General features: G+C 38.1%; 1 protein-coding gene across 1 annotated transcript; it reads left to right on the top strand.

Annotated features, from left to right (window-relative positions):
* The first annotated feature begins 7,640 nt into the window (after nucleotides 1-7,640).
* Nucleotides 7,641-8,356, top strand: LOC149656806 (uncharacterized). Its single transcript, XM_089844638.1, has 3 exons — nucleotides 7,641-7,848; nucleotides 7,928-8,072; nucleotides 8,149-8,356. Exons 1-3 carry the CDS (start codon nucleotides 7,728-7,730, stop codon nucleotides 8,354-8,356), a joined length of 474 nt encoding a protein of 157 aa, XP_089700764.1. The 5' UTR covers nucleotides 7,641-7,727.
* Nucleotides 8,357-18,339: the final 9,983 nt, after the last annotated feature.

Genomic DNA, 18,339 nt, shown 5'->3' with positions numbered 1-18,339 from the left:
GTTGATGACGCTGAACGATTTACCAATCGAAAAACCGTATTTCAAATTTGGTGGACATCCACAATTCAATTTCGTCTTGAAAGTCGAAACCTAAGCCGCCAATAAGAAGCCAGAATCCAGTTCCTTTACGGACCAATGAGCGACGAGAATCCAAGTGGGCGCGGAAGGCTAAGCCTGCAGAATACGGCGGCAGTATAGCGCTCCTAAAAAATAGGTAGGGTGTTCGGCCGTTCGCTTTTTTAAATCTTTCATTTTAAATCGAGGTCTAAAAAATATTAAACCTCCTTATCTATCGCAATGTTTTAACCATTTGGTTTTCGGTCGGCTAGCTGGAGCTTAGTTTCCAGCTTTGCGTTTAAAATTTAACCTAGATATATTTTGGACTTCAAGATATAACATGATGATCATGTGCCATTCATTTTCACGCTTTTTAAGTTAATCTTATGATAGTTTTTAGTAACAACAACGTGATCTTCACTGTTGGTTAACGTGAATAAGACGGTTCTTACAGGTGACATGATATGGGTATTTTACACGTTCGTAGTTAGGTATACAGTACACCGCTTTTAGACTTGTAAATCACGGGTATTGGGTACCCGAGAAACGTTGGCTACACGTGCTACCCAAGTAAATTGCACGTTACAAACATTTAATTACCTTACATTATTTTCACGTGAATTTTGAGGGCAAATATTGTTTACATATTTAATAAAAACAACGTGATCTTAACTATTTGTTAACGTGAATAAGACGGTGTTTAAAGGTGACATGGTATGGGTGTTTTTTTCACGTTCATAATTGGGTTTACCGTACACCGCTTTTAGACGTGTAAGTTACGGGTTTTTGCTACCTGGGAAGGGTCTCGCAAAAAAGTCTTAAAAAATAAATAAAAGTGTTAATAATTAAAACAACTAAATTCATTCCACAGGATTTTTCAGTCGGTCTTGTGGTAACAATAAATTAAATTTAGCTCTCCCAGAGTTTAAAATAAAAAATAAAAAAGGGAAGGTTTCGAACCCAACCAAAAACAAAAAGAAGGGTTTATTCAGATGTCGTGCATCGCAAGAGGCCAAAGATATACGCGAAGAGTTTTTGCAACGAAGGCCTTATGAAAAGCAATGGAGCAGGCTGTACAATTATTAAAATTATTAAATCTCAGGAACTCAATTGATTGTCCAGGAAAAGCCTTGTTATGCTATGATTGGAAAGGTTTATTTCTTTTAAACAAAACAAGATTTGTGGAAAATTTACAAACCTTAATGAACATTGCTTAATTTTATTCATTTATTGTAAATAAACGTAGCACCATTTTATTCATCCAAAACTCGTTTTATCAAGAGAAAATAGAAGAGAGTATAGTTCTTATGTACCGCGGCGACATGCCTTATTTCAGGGGCTATAGTATAAGCGCGAAACCTGCTTCAACCCCTCCTCCCGGAGTAACCGAATCACACATTTTGAAGGAAAAGAAGTCCCATGAGAGAGAGACTTAGTATGATGGCGTCGTCTGCTTATAACTATTTTGGTTATGGAGGGATTGGAGGCTTCGGAGCCGCATAATGTTGGAGTTCTTATAGACGCGAAAACACTTGTGATTACAAAGACGATTTTTTATTGCGGATACTAGTGGTAAAAGAAAGGAATTACATTCAGAATTATCAAAATGTGAGAAATTAGGTAACAACCTCTAAACACAATGGAAGGTGGCCCTTAAAAGGGCCGTTTTGGGGGCAGTTTAATACGCCGTGCCCAGGAGAAAAAAGTTCAATCAATGAATAATACTGGCCTGTAATTAATGTAAGCTTAATATTATGTTTGTTATTTCAATAGGGTGTTTCCGCGAGAGTAAAAAGGGAGAAGAAATAGGGGGCGAAAACCGGTTTTCAGGGGATGTCAACATGGCGTCCTAACGTGGCCAGAGCGGGCAGCCGGCAAGGGGAGAGGAAAGGGGGAAGGTAACTTGACGTCACGCGCAAAGACCCTATACATTTTTGGTAACAACCTCTAAACACAATGGAAGGTGGCCCTTGAAAGGGCCGTTTTGGGGGCAGTTTAATATGTCGTGCCCAGGAGAAAAAAGTTCAATCAATGAATAATACTGGCCTGTAATTAATGTAAGCTTAATATTATGTGTGTTATTTCAATACATTTTTGGTAACAACCTCTAAACACAATGGAAGGTGGCCCTTAAAAGGTCCGTTTTGGGGGCAGTTTAATATGTCGTGCCCAGGAGCAAAAATTAGCTTGCCTTTTCAATATAAAAAGGGCAAGAATCATATAAGGTGGCCCTCAAAAGGGCCGTTTTGGGGGCTGTTTAATACGCCGCGCCAAGGAGAAAAAGTTCAATCAATGAATAATACTGGACTATAATTAATGTAAGCTTAATATTATGTGTGTTATTTCAATACATTTTTGGTAACAACCTCTAAACACAATGGAAGGTGGCCCTTATAAGGGCCGTTTTTTGGGCAGTTTAATATGTCGTGCCCAGGAGCAAAAATTAGCTTGCCTTTTCAATATAAAAAGGACAAGAATCATATAAGGTGGCCCTCAAAAGGGCCGTTTTGGAAGTTAGCTTCCCGAACCTTTCGTTTCGGTTTGCGCCACTGGCCTAAGTGTCCTCCTTCCTTCCATTTGTTTTTACCCATTCTTTGGCGGGGGGCTGGGTTGGTTGAAAAGCTTTTCGAAATCCAGGGACCAAAAGCTTTCAGGGGTGCGTGGTCTTTTTTTGGCGGATCTGTGTCGTGAAGATACGTTTTGCCGCCGCTTCCGCTCATTCTCGGGAAAAGATGAGTAGTACTAAAAATATTTTTAAACACCGCGACTGAATACGATTACTAATAATAAATTGATATACCCCATCGCAGTCTTCGCAAGAATGGCCCGGTAATTGCATTCTAGCCTTTCCACGCACTGGAAAATTCAAATTTTTCTCCTTCCCTTTATCTGGACTGCAAAAATAAAATAGTAAAACTATTTTACTGCGCTTAAAATTCGCCATAGTTAAATATAATTACTCATCAAAACTGTCCAATCGCGGCATTTTAGCCGCTTTCCTCTGATCCAAAGGAACAGAGCCCCAACGGCTAGCGGACGCCGGTTCCGACCCTTCCCCAGTTCCCGCGCGTGAAAATTTGGTTTCCGATTCTGCCAAGATATTTTTAATGAAAAATACAAAAGAAAAAACCTAATAAGAACATTTAATTAAAAATATTTACGTCTTTGTTTAAGAGCTTCCAGCAGGTTGTTTACTTGCGCCTTCAAGGACTCGTTTTCTACAGACAATGTGTCGACTTTAGCCGACAGCTCAACATTTTCTTCGGCCAACATCTCGTTTGCCGTGGACAAAACTGTACAGATAAGGAATATATTTTCTAATTTACCCAAAATCATAAAAAGTATAAAAATAAGCTATTTAACCTTCTTGTTTAAATTTATGGACATCTTGCATCCCGCGATAAAAATTCAACAACTGATCCATCTAATAAGTTAAATACATTGGGGATATTAGGGATTTAATTCACAGAGCAAGTAAAAGTGAAGGGTTGAATAAGTATATTACCTTAAAAAGGCAGAACTCGTGAAAATCTTATACAAACTATTAGCGGACGCTACTGAATGAGAAGTGCTGACTCTGAGTGCTAACTGCAAACCAAGACCGAACGAGAAATGTAAAATGGAGGGGGGCGGGGGAGGATTTTGGGAAGGAACTGGTTTCGTTTCCCCTCTTCTGAAGGGACTTCCAAGTGGGGAAAGTGATATTTTTGGTCGGATTTAATTTATACGTTAAAATTTTAAATCCCTCTTAAAGTCCCAAATCTCTCTCTAATTTCGAAGGGGCTTATTAAGCTAATCACTTGATGTATTTAAATTTGGAAAATTTGGCGGGAAATACTAAAATCCATAACTAATCAAAGCTTGTTCAATTGTGAATGGACAGAAGTACTAAAATTTTTAATTGCCGTGTAATTTTCACTGTTTGATAATAATGGTAATAATTTCATTAGGCCTGCTAATTGAACGATTTAATTTTATAGGTATTATTTTTCGAGGAATATTCCTAAGAGAAGAAACTATGATTCAAATTCTATTTTTCCCGCCACTTTTTCTTGTCTATTGTCAAACAGAATTTCCCCTTCTTAATAGAAACAAAGAGAGTAAAGGGGAGGAGTGGAAGCTCCCCCGCTCCACAAGCGCAAATAATGATGTTGGTCCTGGTACATGGCGTTGCTTCTTAGTGAGGTAGAATACCCCAATAGCATCCTCGCTTATGCATGTTGGTTTCTCTGTACGTAATTTCGGAAATTGTCTATTTAAAAGGAAAATCTGCGACTACTTAACAAAGTGACCCGGGCGAAAACCTGAGAAAAATAAAAAAAAAACATAGTTTCTTCTCTTGGAAATTTCCTAGAAAAATATGACTATTTTAAACACTTCTATGGTATCTATAAAATTAAATTGTTCAATTAGTAGTCATAATTAATTCATAATTATTTAACACAACTTTCAAACAATGAAAAAAGCTTCAGGTCAATTAACACTTTTGCCGCGAAATTAATAACAAGGTCATCTCACCTTATAGGGTGGGATTTATTTTGAGGCTTGACAACAAAAATCGTAAAATAACTCTCCGGAGCTCCCTTCCTGGAACCGTTTCTCTAAAAACATGATTCTTTAGAATATTTTAATATCTGGAAATAAGTGTATCTTTGTCATAATTTTCAAACCACGAAAATTAGTGGCTAATTTATAATTTTGGTAATATACAGTTTAATTCAGAAAAAAAATGTATTTAGGCCTAACTTGAGATGTAACTAAGAATTGGAACAATACACTTTGAGGCGAAACCATAAGCAATATTTAGGGTGGCCCTTAAAAGGGCCTTTTTTGGTATACAGTTTAAAATGTCATGTCCAGGACTGTCGATCGAATCTTAAAATCCATCAAATGCTTTTGCGAATTCAGGGTGAAAGACATATCGTCTGGTAGTTCTGGATATCCAAATTTGGGTTCAACCAAAGTTAGACATTGGGAATCTAACGCTAAAGATTCTGGAACGTAGGAAGATTCGGCCTTCTTTTTTTTTGGTGGGCTACCTTCGTCATCTGAAGAATCTACAGATTCTAAATGATTTGTTGGTAATTGTAATTCCGTTGCTGGAATGATGTCTACTCCAAATAAAGAATTATCAGGAGTATCCGCCATTTCAGAATCGTAATTCATCTCATCGAATAATGATTGCAAATCAGACAATTTTCTATCATTTTTCGGCAATTTTAATTCCGTTGCTGGAATGATGTCTACTCCAAATAAAGAATTATCTAAAGTAGTCGTCACTTCAGAAAAGGAATTACGATTATCAAAAAAAGATTCAGAATCATCCGATTCATTAGAGACTGAAGGTGCCTCAAAAATTCTTTGAATGATGACCCCCTCCCAAATTTCGTCAAATTCGGGTGTGCAAGCATTAGTATCTAATGGCACTAGATCATCACGATAAGCGAAATAGATCTTCTTTCGGTCAGAAGCCATTACTCCTTCTAAAGTCAAATTGCACAATACATTTATGGAGATGACGTCAATCGTGCGGAAGACTCTGCGCTCAATGAAAAAAACATCAGCTTGAATTTTACTCAGAGGATGCAAGCAAAAGGCAGCCATTCTCAAAGATTCGAAAGTGCTATATGATGAATCTGATAGTTTAGTTTCTCACGAGGCGACTTTAGGTTTCCATCCGCATCTCCGAGCCCGATGAGAGAGTAAGGTACTTCAACTAGCCGTATGATTGGTCAGCTACAAATATAAGCCGATTTCCGAGGGGGACGAAGATAGGGGAAGTGGAGAGAGCTTTGAAAAAATTCCACAATTTTTACTCCTGAACAAGAGGTTCCAAAAAATGTTCTTAAACGGCAGTTTTAAGGGCCATCTTTACTTTTTGAGGAAAAAAAGGTTTCCACCACAAATGTATTGATGTATCGCACACTGAAATCGCTCACACACACACACCTATATAAAATTAAGCTTATATACCTACCTGCGATAACATAAAAATAGGTAGCTCTCCCAGAGAAACGAAAATGTCGTAATCAAATTCGAGTGGTTGCTTCCACGGTTCTGTCACGTAGAAAAATAAACTTACCTCCACAATTATTAATCCGTAATGGAATCGGGGTGGTTATTCAGTTATTACTACCATTCCAATCATAGCAATACTAATTTAAAATAAATAATAATCTAGCTTTATTGCGTGCCCTTATCACCCAGAGGGCTTTATTTCATCCAACCGACAGCCGAAGGTGGTTACTCCCTCGGTTTTATATGCTAAACTACCCGGCGTTGCATTTTTTGTTTTAATTATTGGGACTTGAAACCTGGAAAAGTTTCCTGTCTATGTAGACACTAAATAATCTTTGAGGCGGCACGTATCTGCATGATGTATTTTTTAAACAATCTAGGTTTTATACAGGTTTTTAACTTTAATAAAACGATGATTAGTTAGGTGTTATTCATAAACCCGAAATTAAACGGGTTAAAAAGAGAATGTTCATTATGGGTTTTTTTAAGGACACAAATAAACCACTTCTTCCAGTGTTTGGTTACATTCCACTTCCTCAAAAATATATTTCTCATATATATAAGATCATATAAAATTTAATAATAAATGAGAAGGAAGGTGAACACTCCCTCGGTTTAATCTAATTTCATACAACATAATATTCATTTAATAATAAAATTGAAATGGTGTTTACTCCCTCGGTTTAATCAAATTATATATGTATGTATGTATCCTCTTAATCTTAACGAATCGTTACAATTTTGCACCATCAACATGTTGGTCTTGGTACATGAGAGCTTCCGGCCCGTTTAATTTTGCTTAGCGGAAGTCGCCCTGTACCAGGAAAAAGGGGCGACAAGTTGAGGCATTCCTTCCACTCCTCCCCTATATTCTCTTTGATAGAAATAACCCCCAGAAATTCAAACTCTTGATGGCCCTGTATAGAGTGGTGTCGGTAGAGAGGGGAGTAGACTGTGTATCCCTTATAGGCGCGCTTTTGTAAGAGGGGATACTGTACGCGCGTGGTAGGGGGGATGACACTGAGCTAAGAGATAGAAGGGTGTGACGTTTGCATACGTAGAACTGACATTACTCTATACCATTCACTTAGCGCCAGAAAACCTAGCATTAGGGGTAAGCGTGGGGGAGGGAGGGAAATTGGGAAGCTATATATTGAGTGGGAAGTCCGTTAGGAGCATCAGACCTTTTCCAAAATTTTTCAATACCGACCAAAGAGCTTTTCAGAGGGTAAGTTTATACTTCAAGATTTTCAAATTATGCTTGGTTAGGAATTAGAAAATTATAGAGAGTACAGGGTGTTTCTGAGAACCGCAAGATAAAAAGCTTATCTCTTATTTTCTTTCCGTTCGTGGTTAATGAATAAATAAATAAATAAATTAATTTGGTTAGTGACTCAATAAGAGTTTCACTTTTCAAAATATTTTCTTTGAAACGAGGAAAGGTTCTTAGTGCGGTTTTCACTCAGTTGAATATAACCAGTCCCCCCTTATTTGAGCCAGACCATTCATAAACACCCTGTATAGAACATTTGGAGTAAAGTTATAGGATATTAGTGATAGTTTTTTAAGAATTTTACTACGCTAAAACTGCTCATCATCAGTTAAAAGCTATACAGTTTTTTCTAATACATTTTGTAATGGTTTAAAGAAAAATGTCAACTGAACCTAGGCCAGAGCCAACGGAGACAGAGAAGTTAAAAAGAAAAGCGACAAATGACTTTGTTCGCCATAAAATAAAGGTTATGAAAATGACACCTGTTGAAGTGGTTGAAGGTACGTTTTCGGGCAATGAATTTATAAAAAAAAGTACGCGCTGCATGACTTTAAATTTTCGGTTTTATCTTCACTAAAGAACTTAGAGATGAGATAGAGAAAAATAATAGCTTTATCCAAGAGCTGTGGGATATTGCCTCTGACGATTCAGAAGCCCAAAAACTAAGAGAGGAGAATGCCAAGTTAAGAGCGGAATTGCGAGGGTTGAAGGAGAAGCCGCTGCGGTATGGAAAGAACACCAAAATATATTTTTTTTAACAATTATCTAATATATTACTCTTTTTTATGATGTATTCATAGTTCCATTCAGACGCAGACGGATGATAATGGGTGGCAGAAAAGGGAGGAGTATATGAGGAAGAAATCGGAGTGGGAAGCTGAGGAGAAGGCGCATGCTGAAAGAAAGGCCAAGGAAACAGAGGAGAATGCCGAATACTCAGAGTTTCTGGAGATGAAAGAACTTAGGGGAAGACGAGAGATTTATGGCGGCTGGCCCACGTATCCGTAACGGCTAAACATGCGGATCTACTTTAAATAAATTTTTGCTCCTGAACATGAGGTTATTAAACTGTTCAAAAAAAGGCCCTTTTAAGGGCCACCTTTACCTTTTGATAGCAAAAAGGTTTCCACCAAAAATGTATTGAAATATTGCACACTAAAATCATACACCTACATTAAATTAAGCCTATGTACCTAATTTAGATAATTATGACGTATGAAAAAAGCTCTATTAAGGGCCAACTTTACTTAATTGATAGCAAAAAAAGGTTTCCATCGAAAATGTATTGAAATATCGCACACTGAAATCACACACCTCCTACCTTCTCGTTTGACGGACAGACAAGCCTCAAACAAGTTTCAGTGAAATTTAAACAATTTTTTAGGGTGCTTAGGCGCTACACGCTGTGATTATCCCCTCTCAAGAAATAAGACGTGTCGGCAACCTAAATCATACTTGGGTTTTATAGTACTATAGGCAATATCTTATTTAAATGAAAAACTCATTTGCTTTTCTGATTGTACTTTTTCACGAGGTTATTCATTTACCTCCACAATTATTAATCCGTAATGGAATCGGGGTGGTTATTCAGTTATTACTACCATTCCAATCATAGCAATACTAATTTAAAATAAATAATAATCTAGCTTTATTGCGTGCCCTTATCACCCAGAGGGCTTTATTTCATCCAACCGACAGCCGAAGGTGGTTACTCCCTCGGTTTAATTAAAACTACCCGGCGTTGCACTTTTTGTTTTAATTATTGGGACTTGAAACCTGGAAAAGACACTAAATAATCTTTGAGGCGGCATGTATCTGCATGACGTATTCTTTAAACAATCTAGGTTTTATACAGGTTTTTAACTTAATAAAACGATGATTAGTTAGGTGTTATTCATAAACCCGAAATTAAACGGGTTAAAATGAGAATGTTCATTACCAGTTTTTAAAGGACACAAATAAACCACTTCTTCCAGTGTTTGGTTACATTCCACTTCCTCAAAAATATAATTCTCATATATATAAGATCATATAAAATTTAATAATAAATGGAAAGGAAGGTGAACACTCCCTCGGTTTAATCAAATTACATACAACATAATATTCATTTAATAATAAAATTGAAATGGTGTTTACTCCCTCGGTTTAATCAAATTATATATGTATGTATGCATCCTACCCTCTTAATCTTAAAGATACGTTACAATTTTGCACCATCAACTAAAACAATATCAAATTTTCACAAACTAAAGTGGTAAACCCATCTACCGATGGCTTCTCGAGTTTGCATTATATAAAAGAGATTTACTCTCTTACCTATCTTAAATTCTTTCCCATTTAAAGAAGCCTTAAAACCTTCCGAGGGATAGTCACGTCACAGAAGAAAAAAAACTTCCCTCCTCGGGCAATACCTATTCACCCCCAAACAAAAACTTCTTGGCAGTGTCCCTTCTCAAGAAAAAAGGTAACCCTCCTTCCCAACCTGATTGCCTTCTTTAATTCTGAAGAGATTTTTCTTCCCAAAAAAAGAAGGCTCACCTTTAGTCTTGAAGGAGTACCTTCCGAATCTTAGAAGGGGGGGTTCACGAAAGCTAAGACCCCTTCCTAGGCATTTTTCGGTTTAGGGAAGGAAGGTAGGGTAGTAGGAAGGGAGTTTGCGCCTTCCTCTACCAAAGCTTCTTTTCAAAGAAGGCGCCCTTCTGCCTCTATAGTGTCGCCCTCTCTTCTACGAAAAAGAAGTTAAAGAAGGCGCGTGGCGCCCTCCTAAAAGGAGATTCTTCTGAAGAGGCCCACCACTGCACGTAGCCTAGTGAAATACGAATGCTTATTTTCTGAACCAAAACTTTGATAATGTTCGAGGAACGTAGCTAGACTGGTAGTGTGGGAAACGCTGGTGCACAAGATTTAATAGAATAAACGAAGTGTGAGAGTTAAGCTGAAGAAAATTTTGACACTGACATTTTCTGCTGATCTCACCAGTGGTGTGCCTTGACGCGCTGTTTTTTTTATTGGGTGGTACTTATTAAACTTAGTTAAAATTAGAAAATAAACCAAGAAAAAAAGTTCGCTTTAGTGTAGGACCTTATCAAAACCAAGGTAGAACTCGAGCGGCTTCGTCTTCAGTCTTATCTTTCGAGAATCACTGCTTTCCGGAAGTTTCTGGACAAAATAAGTAATCGGTGCTTTACAGTACAAGTTCTGATTCTGATTCAACAAATAATGAAGCTCAAAAGCATATGTTACAATGAGAGTTGCCATAATTATTGCAGTAACACGGAAGTTTTGCTGGGCCTAGGTTTTAATCGAATTTATCTTAACGGTAATTTATCTTAATTTAGAATGAGATGAGAGGAGGTTTAATAATGAGTAGTGAGAGGAGTGGAAAACTTTTAATTTTATCTTAATTGAGATGAGAGGAGGTTTAATACTACGAGAGAAAATGAGCAGTGAGAGCAGTGGAACATTTAAATTTTATCTTAGTTGAGATGAGAGGAGGTTTATTAAAACTACGAAATAAAATGAGCCGTGAGAGGAGTGAAAAACCTTTAGTCTAGAATTATATACTGGTGAGAGACGTGAAAGTTACAATAATGTTTTGTTTGGGAAAGGAGTGAAGCTTCCCAGTTTTATGGGTATACATTTGGGAAAGGGGCGAGGTTTACTGGAAAGGCCTACTATGGAAAACCAGTTGTAGTGAGCTACTCGTTCCTCGCTAAAAAACTTTGAGGAGTGGGAGTTGAGAGGAGAGGCAGTGGGTTCGCCCATGTCTGCTTCTAGACCACAACCTTTTGATCCGCTATATCAGGGATCTTAGAATTTGGAAAGGAATCGCAAAAAAACCGTGTCATTTTCTTTTTACCCTCCCACTAAGGAACAAAAAATGGTCATCAAGTCATTTTAAAATTATCCAAATCTGCCCAAAAACCAGGGCTGCAGATAATTCCCTCGTCCATTGCTTCTGCTCATAGGTTTGATGCACAATGTGTGATTTTAAAATCATTGCACAGGTGTTCAACATGGGGTATCTGCTAAGTGTTTCAGTGATTTCACTGACCTGATGCAAAAGCTGTATAGAGGGTTTTGGGATGAAACCTAGTGGGGGCTCTGATTCCGCCCCTGTGATGAAAATGAAGACACCTGCTAGTGTCACTTTACATTCTCCTTCTTCAACGTCAATCAAATAATCCCTCCAAAAACTCACTTAATATTTTTTAATAACAGTTTCCTCCTCGTTCTGAAAAACGGATTGTAAACATTGAATTTAACTTCGTTCTGAAAATTTCCAATGAGAAATCGTATGTCTTAAATTGGTCTGGAAAAGGTTTTTTGGCTTAATGAACACCTAACCTTGACAATCCATTTTTAAAATTGTTCAAATTATGTAGATGTCGACCCATCACAATGGAATTTGAGACATCCTTTAGCTGACGTTCTTGATCGCTCATATTCGATATGGGACTATGATATCCAGCGATAAATTTTATGTCCGAGAGACCTTCTAAAATTTGAGTAGTTCCTTAATGTTTTTGCGTTACTAATGGCCATTTTTCTTTCTATCAAATCTTTATCTACTATAAGAAAACAGTCGACTGAAACACATGAAAGCTCATTGTATAAACATTCGAACATCCAAGGGGCCTCCGGGCCACTATCATCTGTGAACACTACATTCATTTTTCGACTTGGATCGAATGATTTTCTTTTAAAAGCGTGTAATGCCCCATAAAGAATATTTCTCTGGTTACATTAATGACATTTCTTTTCAATGAAGAAATTTTTGAATTGAACCCAAAAAAATAATTTCCCCAATTTCTATGGGAAAATCCACCACATCAGTACTCGTTATGTAGGCCAGGGCTTGACCTAGAACATTTGAACATACAGATGAAAATTGGTACACGTGTAGATTTTTGACCCAAAAAATATAATAAGAATCCCCTGCTGTAGAGCGCGAGCTTTCGCCGCCATCTTGGAAAATGGCCGCCGGGAATGCCAGCTACAATGTATTCCACAGTCTACTTCCAAAACTATGAAAATTGGTACATTTTATAAATTAAACCACATGAACATGATAGTAAAATATTAAAGCTCTGCGCTCGATAGCTTGCCCGCCATATTGGAAAATGGCCGTCGGGAATGCCAGGTATAGTAAATGCCACCATGCTTTTGGAAAAATATGAAAATTTATACATGTTATCAGTAGAACTGTGTGAACATCATACTAAAATATTGAGGTGATGAAATCAATAGTTTAGCCGCCATTTTGGAAAATGGCCGCCTGGAATATCATTCAGCTACAGTATATTAATCAAAAATTATGAAAATTCATGTGTTATAAGTGAAACATTTTGAACAGCCAGCTAAAATATTGAGGTCATGAGTTTAATAGTTTGGCCGCCATGTTGGAAAATGGTTACCGAAAATGTCATTTAGCCATAGTATGTTATTCAAAAAGAATGAAAATTGGTACATTTTGTTGTTAAAACTGTGTCAACGTCATACTACAGTTCTATAGGAAACTTAGCGAAAAGCTGTGATTTTTTTTTCATTTAACATGGGCTGTCAAGTCGTATCTACTAGTTTCTACCACGCCTGTAGAATATTTGATAGTTTCGCACCAACGCGCAAAATATTTTCAAAAAGAAATTCTAATTTTGTGTCATAAATTATTCTAAAAACCTTTTCATATATCTTTAACATATACAGATACCAAAAGATGGCAATTGACAAGCTAAACAGCTACCATAATTTTTTTACAACCCTTAATGGTATGGTGGCGCTAAGTTATTAGTTCAGAGTGAAGAGTTCAGCGTTACATCTATTCGCACCAGCTACGTTGTTATAACAATTTGTAATGTATATTTCTAAAATATCTTCATTCTGATTGGCGATGCTGTGTTTAATATACTATTCGGTCTATGTGAGGGTGATTCCGTGGTAGTAACCCGAGGTATCAAAACTATTATAGACGCAAGTGTTGCTAGAGCACATGGTTTGGATAAATATCACGTTGATATTGAATCGGTCACTTTGCATGTAGAATAAAGAAAACAATATACACGTGCTTCTTCAAAGCAAAAGCTGCTGTAGTCAATGAATCATTCCGATAATGAGGCTTCGGGTCATAGACAATGTCTGCGATCATCGATTAAGGCCTTCGAATTCAAAACGCTTTGCTTGTTCTGTGGTCAACTTGCCGATCAAGATAGTAGATAGTTTAAGCTTACACCTCCAAAACGCGTAGGGGTACGTGTAGTTCAAATATTTCAGAATTGGCGGGTTTTTTACCCGTATCGGCCCCCAAGGTCCGCCTGTCTCTCTCTCTTTTTTTTTTAATGTAGCGGGAGTTTTCCTGAACTTGGCGTCCTCTATGGATGAGGTCTTGACTCTTGGGGGTTAACCCCTTAGCAGACGACGACTCGGTGAGTTTGAATTAAATTATCCGTTGAGATTCTTCTTGGAGAGTTGTCCTTCGTTTACTTTTGCCTGTCAGCCAGTAAATTTATTTAATTAAAGAAGACCAAATTGACGAAAATTTGAAGATATGGTGATATTTTTATTAATTTCTTATGGAATTTAAACCATTTGAAGCTAGAGTTTTCTACTTCTTGGTAGTTCGGTTGAAAGAACAAAGAAAGCTAAAGAGAGCTAAAAAAGGAAGAGGTTTGTTAAGGTTCCTAGGTTGCCTTTTCTAATTTTATTCCTTTGTATATTGACGATAATTTATTGTTGTACGCTTCCGAAAACGACTTGGATGATGTGGAGGAGTTACTAATTTTGGAAGTGATTAAAAGTTCTAACCCGGCACCGTATCGCCAACGTTTTACGCTACTAAATTTATCGGAAGAGTTCTGTAAATTTAACTTCAGGTTAGGGTTTCTTGAAAATTTATTATATGTATCGTTATAATGTAGCACATTTTTCAACTGATGACATCTATAGACTTGTGGATTTGTTAAGGCTACCGGATTTTATCATTTGCGAAAACAGAACGAAGTCAGATAAAGTTGAGGCGTTTTGGATTTTGTTGAGGCGAATGGTGTATCGCAATCGCTTAGGAGACATGTGCCCCTTATTTAACCGCTCTAAAGCTGAGCTCTCTTACATATGCAAAGCTACGATGAATTATATTTATAATCGGCACAAGCATTTGCTTTAGGATTTGAGAAGACAATGGCTCTTGAAGGAAGATTTAAAACGCTACGCAAAGGCTATTGCAGAAAGAGGAGCTCCGCTGAAAAATTGCTGGGGTTTTATTGACGGAACGGCCAGACCAATTTGTCGACCAAAACGGGATCAAAGGCTGTTCTACAGTGGACATAAGAGAATTCACGCTTTTAAGTATCAATGTATTTTGTCACCTGATGGAATTATTGTGAATTTGTTTGGACCAATTGAAGGCAGTCGCCACGATTCGCATATGCTTCGTATTAGCCTAGTATTGGACTTCATCCAATAGTAATCATGTATAAGTTATTTAATTGTATAATGCAAGTCGGCATTTAATTATAATTTAGTTTAATAAAGTATGAATAAAACAGTAACTACGTAACGTTAGTAGTTTATTCTTAGTATTAGCCAAGGCTTTTATGGCCACGTGGGGCGAGTATAGTAATATCGCAAGCGTCGTTACAATATTTAAACAGAATTGGTATTAATTAAACGTAAAAACATTATAAAATAAGAAGACTGAGAATTGGATCCCCTTAAACCACGAACCATGAGTGTAAGTTTGAATCCATTTTTGGTAACGTGGACTTGCGTTCCTTTCATATTTACCAACGATAACTTTTTTTTTTACTTCTTTAAATAGGCTTAGTAGCAAAACCACTGCAACACTGAACAGTGTGTTACATAGTTAACATAAACCAAAATTAATATCATTTAATTAATCAAAATAGTGTTACTAACGTCTTTAAAAAACGCAACCTAAAACCACAAAAGCTACGTTCGTATGTCAAAAATTGGGAATGCATGTTAAAGATCCAATTTAAAACAGAATTTGAATTTAAATAAAATAAATTTGTTAAATGCAAGAATCTGTATAGTTCTGTTCGTCATTATTTCCTTGAAAGTTATCACTAACGTTTAATGTGCGGAGGTTTGATCATTAAGCTTGGTTCTAATCAAGACATTTTTGATTATTTATATCTCGCTGCTCTCACAGATAACAATGTAGTAATTGATTAATAATTAATTTGTTTATAATTTATTTGAACCTACCGACAGTATTCTTTTATCCCAAATAACCGAAGTTGATGATGAGAAGACAAATTAGACAAGTAGAAAATCAACTTTACTGTCATTACAAATAATGCTAAAACTCGAAGGAAGAGGATTCCCAGTTAAGGTTGTTATGTAATAGCCTAGCGTAAAGTTTAATAGATGGCGCTGGCGGATGATCACGTGGTACGGGCGAGTGAGCCCGAGTCGGAAAGAGATAGAATGATCATTATACAATGTGCTACTGACCTGTTAACAATAAACTAAATTAGACTTTATAAAGTGTTACTTTATTAATCACAACATGGTGATAGAGGTGGGATAGAAGTGACAAACGTACTGTATCACTCCGCTCAATAGATTAGCGACGAACAACGATCCCTGGACTAATAATAATGACAAGTTTCAAAGGCCCAACGCACTTTGTGCCAGGCGCGGATCCAGCCTCGGCCTGGCGTGAGTATAAAGAAAGTTTTGAAATCTATGCGACTGCTGCGAATTTAGGCATAGAGACTGTATCTCGACAAAGAGCCACGTTTCTGCATATATTAGGCCCGGCTGGCCGACGCATATATAACACGTTAACGATACCTGAAACTGGAGATGCACTAACCCTACCTGTGATTTTTGCCGCACTCGACGCTTATTACGCACCCTATAAGAATGTAACCTACTTGCGATACATGCTGTTATCGACAACACAAACTCAAGCACAGACATTTGATGAATTCCTTATTGACGTGCGGACCAAGGCCCAAAACTGTGAATTAGGTACTCTACATGATGACATCATCACTTTAATGATTGTTAAGGGTGTTAGATCCGAAATAATACGCAAAAAGCTTCTTACAATACCGCGTTTGACATTACGTGAAGCAATGCAGATATGTCAGGCTGATGAAAGTTCCACCGTTTATGCCGGGGCAATGTCCAGCCATCAAAATCGAGACTCTCATACACAGCCTATAAGCAACATTGATGTCATTCACCGACAAAACAAGATGAACGCCTACCGCCCTTCGGGTCGCACCCGCACTCGGAGGCCACTCACGTCACAACCACGTTATGGACATACTCGTTTCTCGGGACGCCATCACAACCATTCGACTCAATTTCGCCCCGGGCCGCCCCACCATTTGCACCCGTACAACACATCACCACGCTGTTCTCGATGTGGCACCTCTCATGACAATCGTCCCTGCCCTGCCCAGACTACTTCCTGTGTGCGTTGCGGTATTCGCGGCCATTGGGCTAGCCGCTGCCGGGTTACTCACGCTATACATAGTACACATCCTTTACCAGTGAATGAAGATTATCAACGACATCAACCGCCTGATATGTACTATACAGATTATGATACAGAAGATTCCAATGACACCGAAGAACACTACGATCCCAACGTGCCCATGGAGCCCTTTTGGGGACAGAACCAGGAATACACTGATGATTACGTCACATACAGCCTCACATTACAGCCGCTTTCGGCAGGGAATCTTCCTATTCCGTCCTGCCTCACTCTACATACATTGGCTCAGGATAAAGATGAGATATATGATCAGGTCTATCTGTATGACTCCCCTACCACTTTCAAAGTGGATACGGGATCGCAAGTAAATATCATAACGGAACAGATGTACAACTCCCTTCCGGAACGACCACCAATCTCGCCTCCCTTGCATACAATCACAGCCTACTCGGGTCATATGGTCCCAATGATAGGAGTCACCATGATACCCTGTTCTACACTTAACGCCAAGGCTACATTTCCGTTCTATATTTCAAGAGAATCCCGCACTCCCATCCTTGGCGCCAAGGCTTCAATGGGATTAGGGCTGATTTTCAGAAAGCCGCCAAATGGACAAATACTCCCATTGCCCCACAAGGATATGATTACCGCCAACGTTGACTCACTTCTGATTCAACCTCAAGCCGTCATACAGCAATATCACGAATGTTTTGACGCCATAGGACAACTCCCAGGTGAATATTCCATAGAACTCAAACCTAATGCGATACCATCCATTTCAGCGGCCCATCAAATACCTTTTGCATATCGGAACGCAGTACATACTGAACTTCAACGTATGCAACAGGAAGGTATAATTATCCCCGTTACGGAACCGACAGACTGGGTCCACCCAATGGTGGTAGTACCTAAACCAAGTCCAGATTCAAACCAAATCAAAGTCCGTATATGCCTGGACCCCAGGAAACTTAACACTTCCATAAAACGACAACCATATCCTCTTCCGACCACACAGGAGATATTTTCACAACTGCGGGGAGCTAATATCTTCACCGTATTGGACGCTCAGAGTGCCTTTTGGCAAATTAAACTCACTGAAGAAAGTTCCAAACTCTGCACATTTGCCACACCTTATGGACGTTTCCGGTTTACCCGTTTGCCTTATGGTATCGTCACAGGCACTGAAATTTGTCAACATGCAATGCGCTCACTCTATCCTACGAGAGACTTCCCTAACGTCTACATTTCTACAGACGACTTCCTAATTGCCGATGCTGACATCACACGCCATACAGATACTCTCATAAAAGTATTTGATCGCGCTATTACGACGGGATTGAAGTTTAATTCCACAAAAATGCAATTGGCCGTTCCTAAAATAAACTATCTGGGTCATATCATAAGTGCCGTGGGCATTGAGGCTGATCCTAAGAAAACCACCGCCATTTGCTCCCTTCCACCTCCACGTGACAAAGCTGCCTTACAGAGTTTTCTAGGGATGATAAATTACATTGCTAAATTC

The sequence above is a fragment of the Phalangium opilio genome, unplaced genomic scaffold (genome assembly GCF_054372755.1).
Source record: "Phalangium opilio isolate 3A_F unplaced genomic scaffold, DU_Popi_V2 ptg000077l_1, whole genome shotgun sequence".
Lineage (NCBI taxonomy): Eukaryota > Metazoa > Arthropoda > Arachnida > Opiliones > Phalangiidae > Phalangium > Phalangium opilio.
Note: the sequence above shows the minus strand (reverse complement) of the source record. Positions and strands in the feature narration are given on the sequence as shown.

Coding starts and splice junctions, on each gene's coding strand:
- LOC149656806 (XM_089844638.1), top strand. CDS start 7,728: ATGTCAACTGAACCTAGGCCAGAGCCAACGGAGACAGAGAAGTTAAAA. Junction 7,849..7,927: donor ACCTGTTGAAGTGGTTGAAG/GTACGTTTTCGG, acceptor TCTTCACTAAAG/AACTTAGAGATGAGATAGAG. Junction 8,073..8,148: donor TTGAAGGAGAAGCCGCTGCG/GTATGGAAAGAA, acceptor ATGTATTCATAG/TTCCATTCAGACGCAGACGG.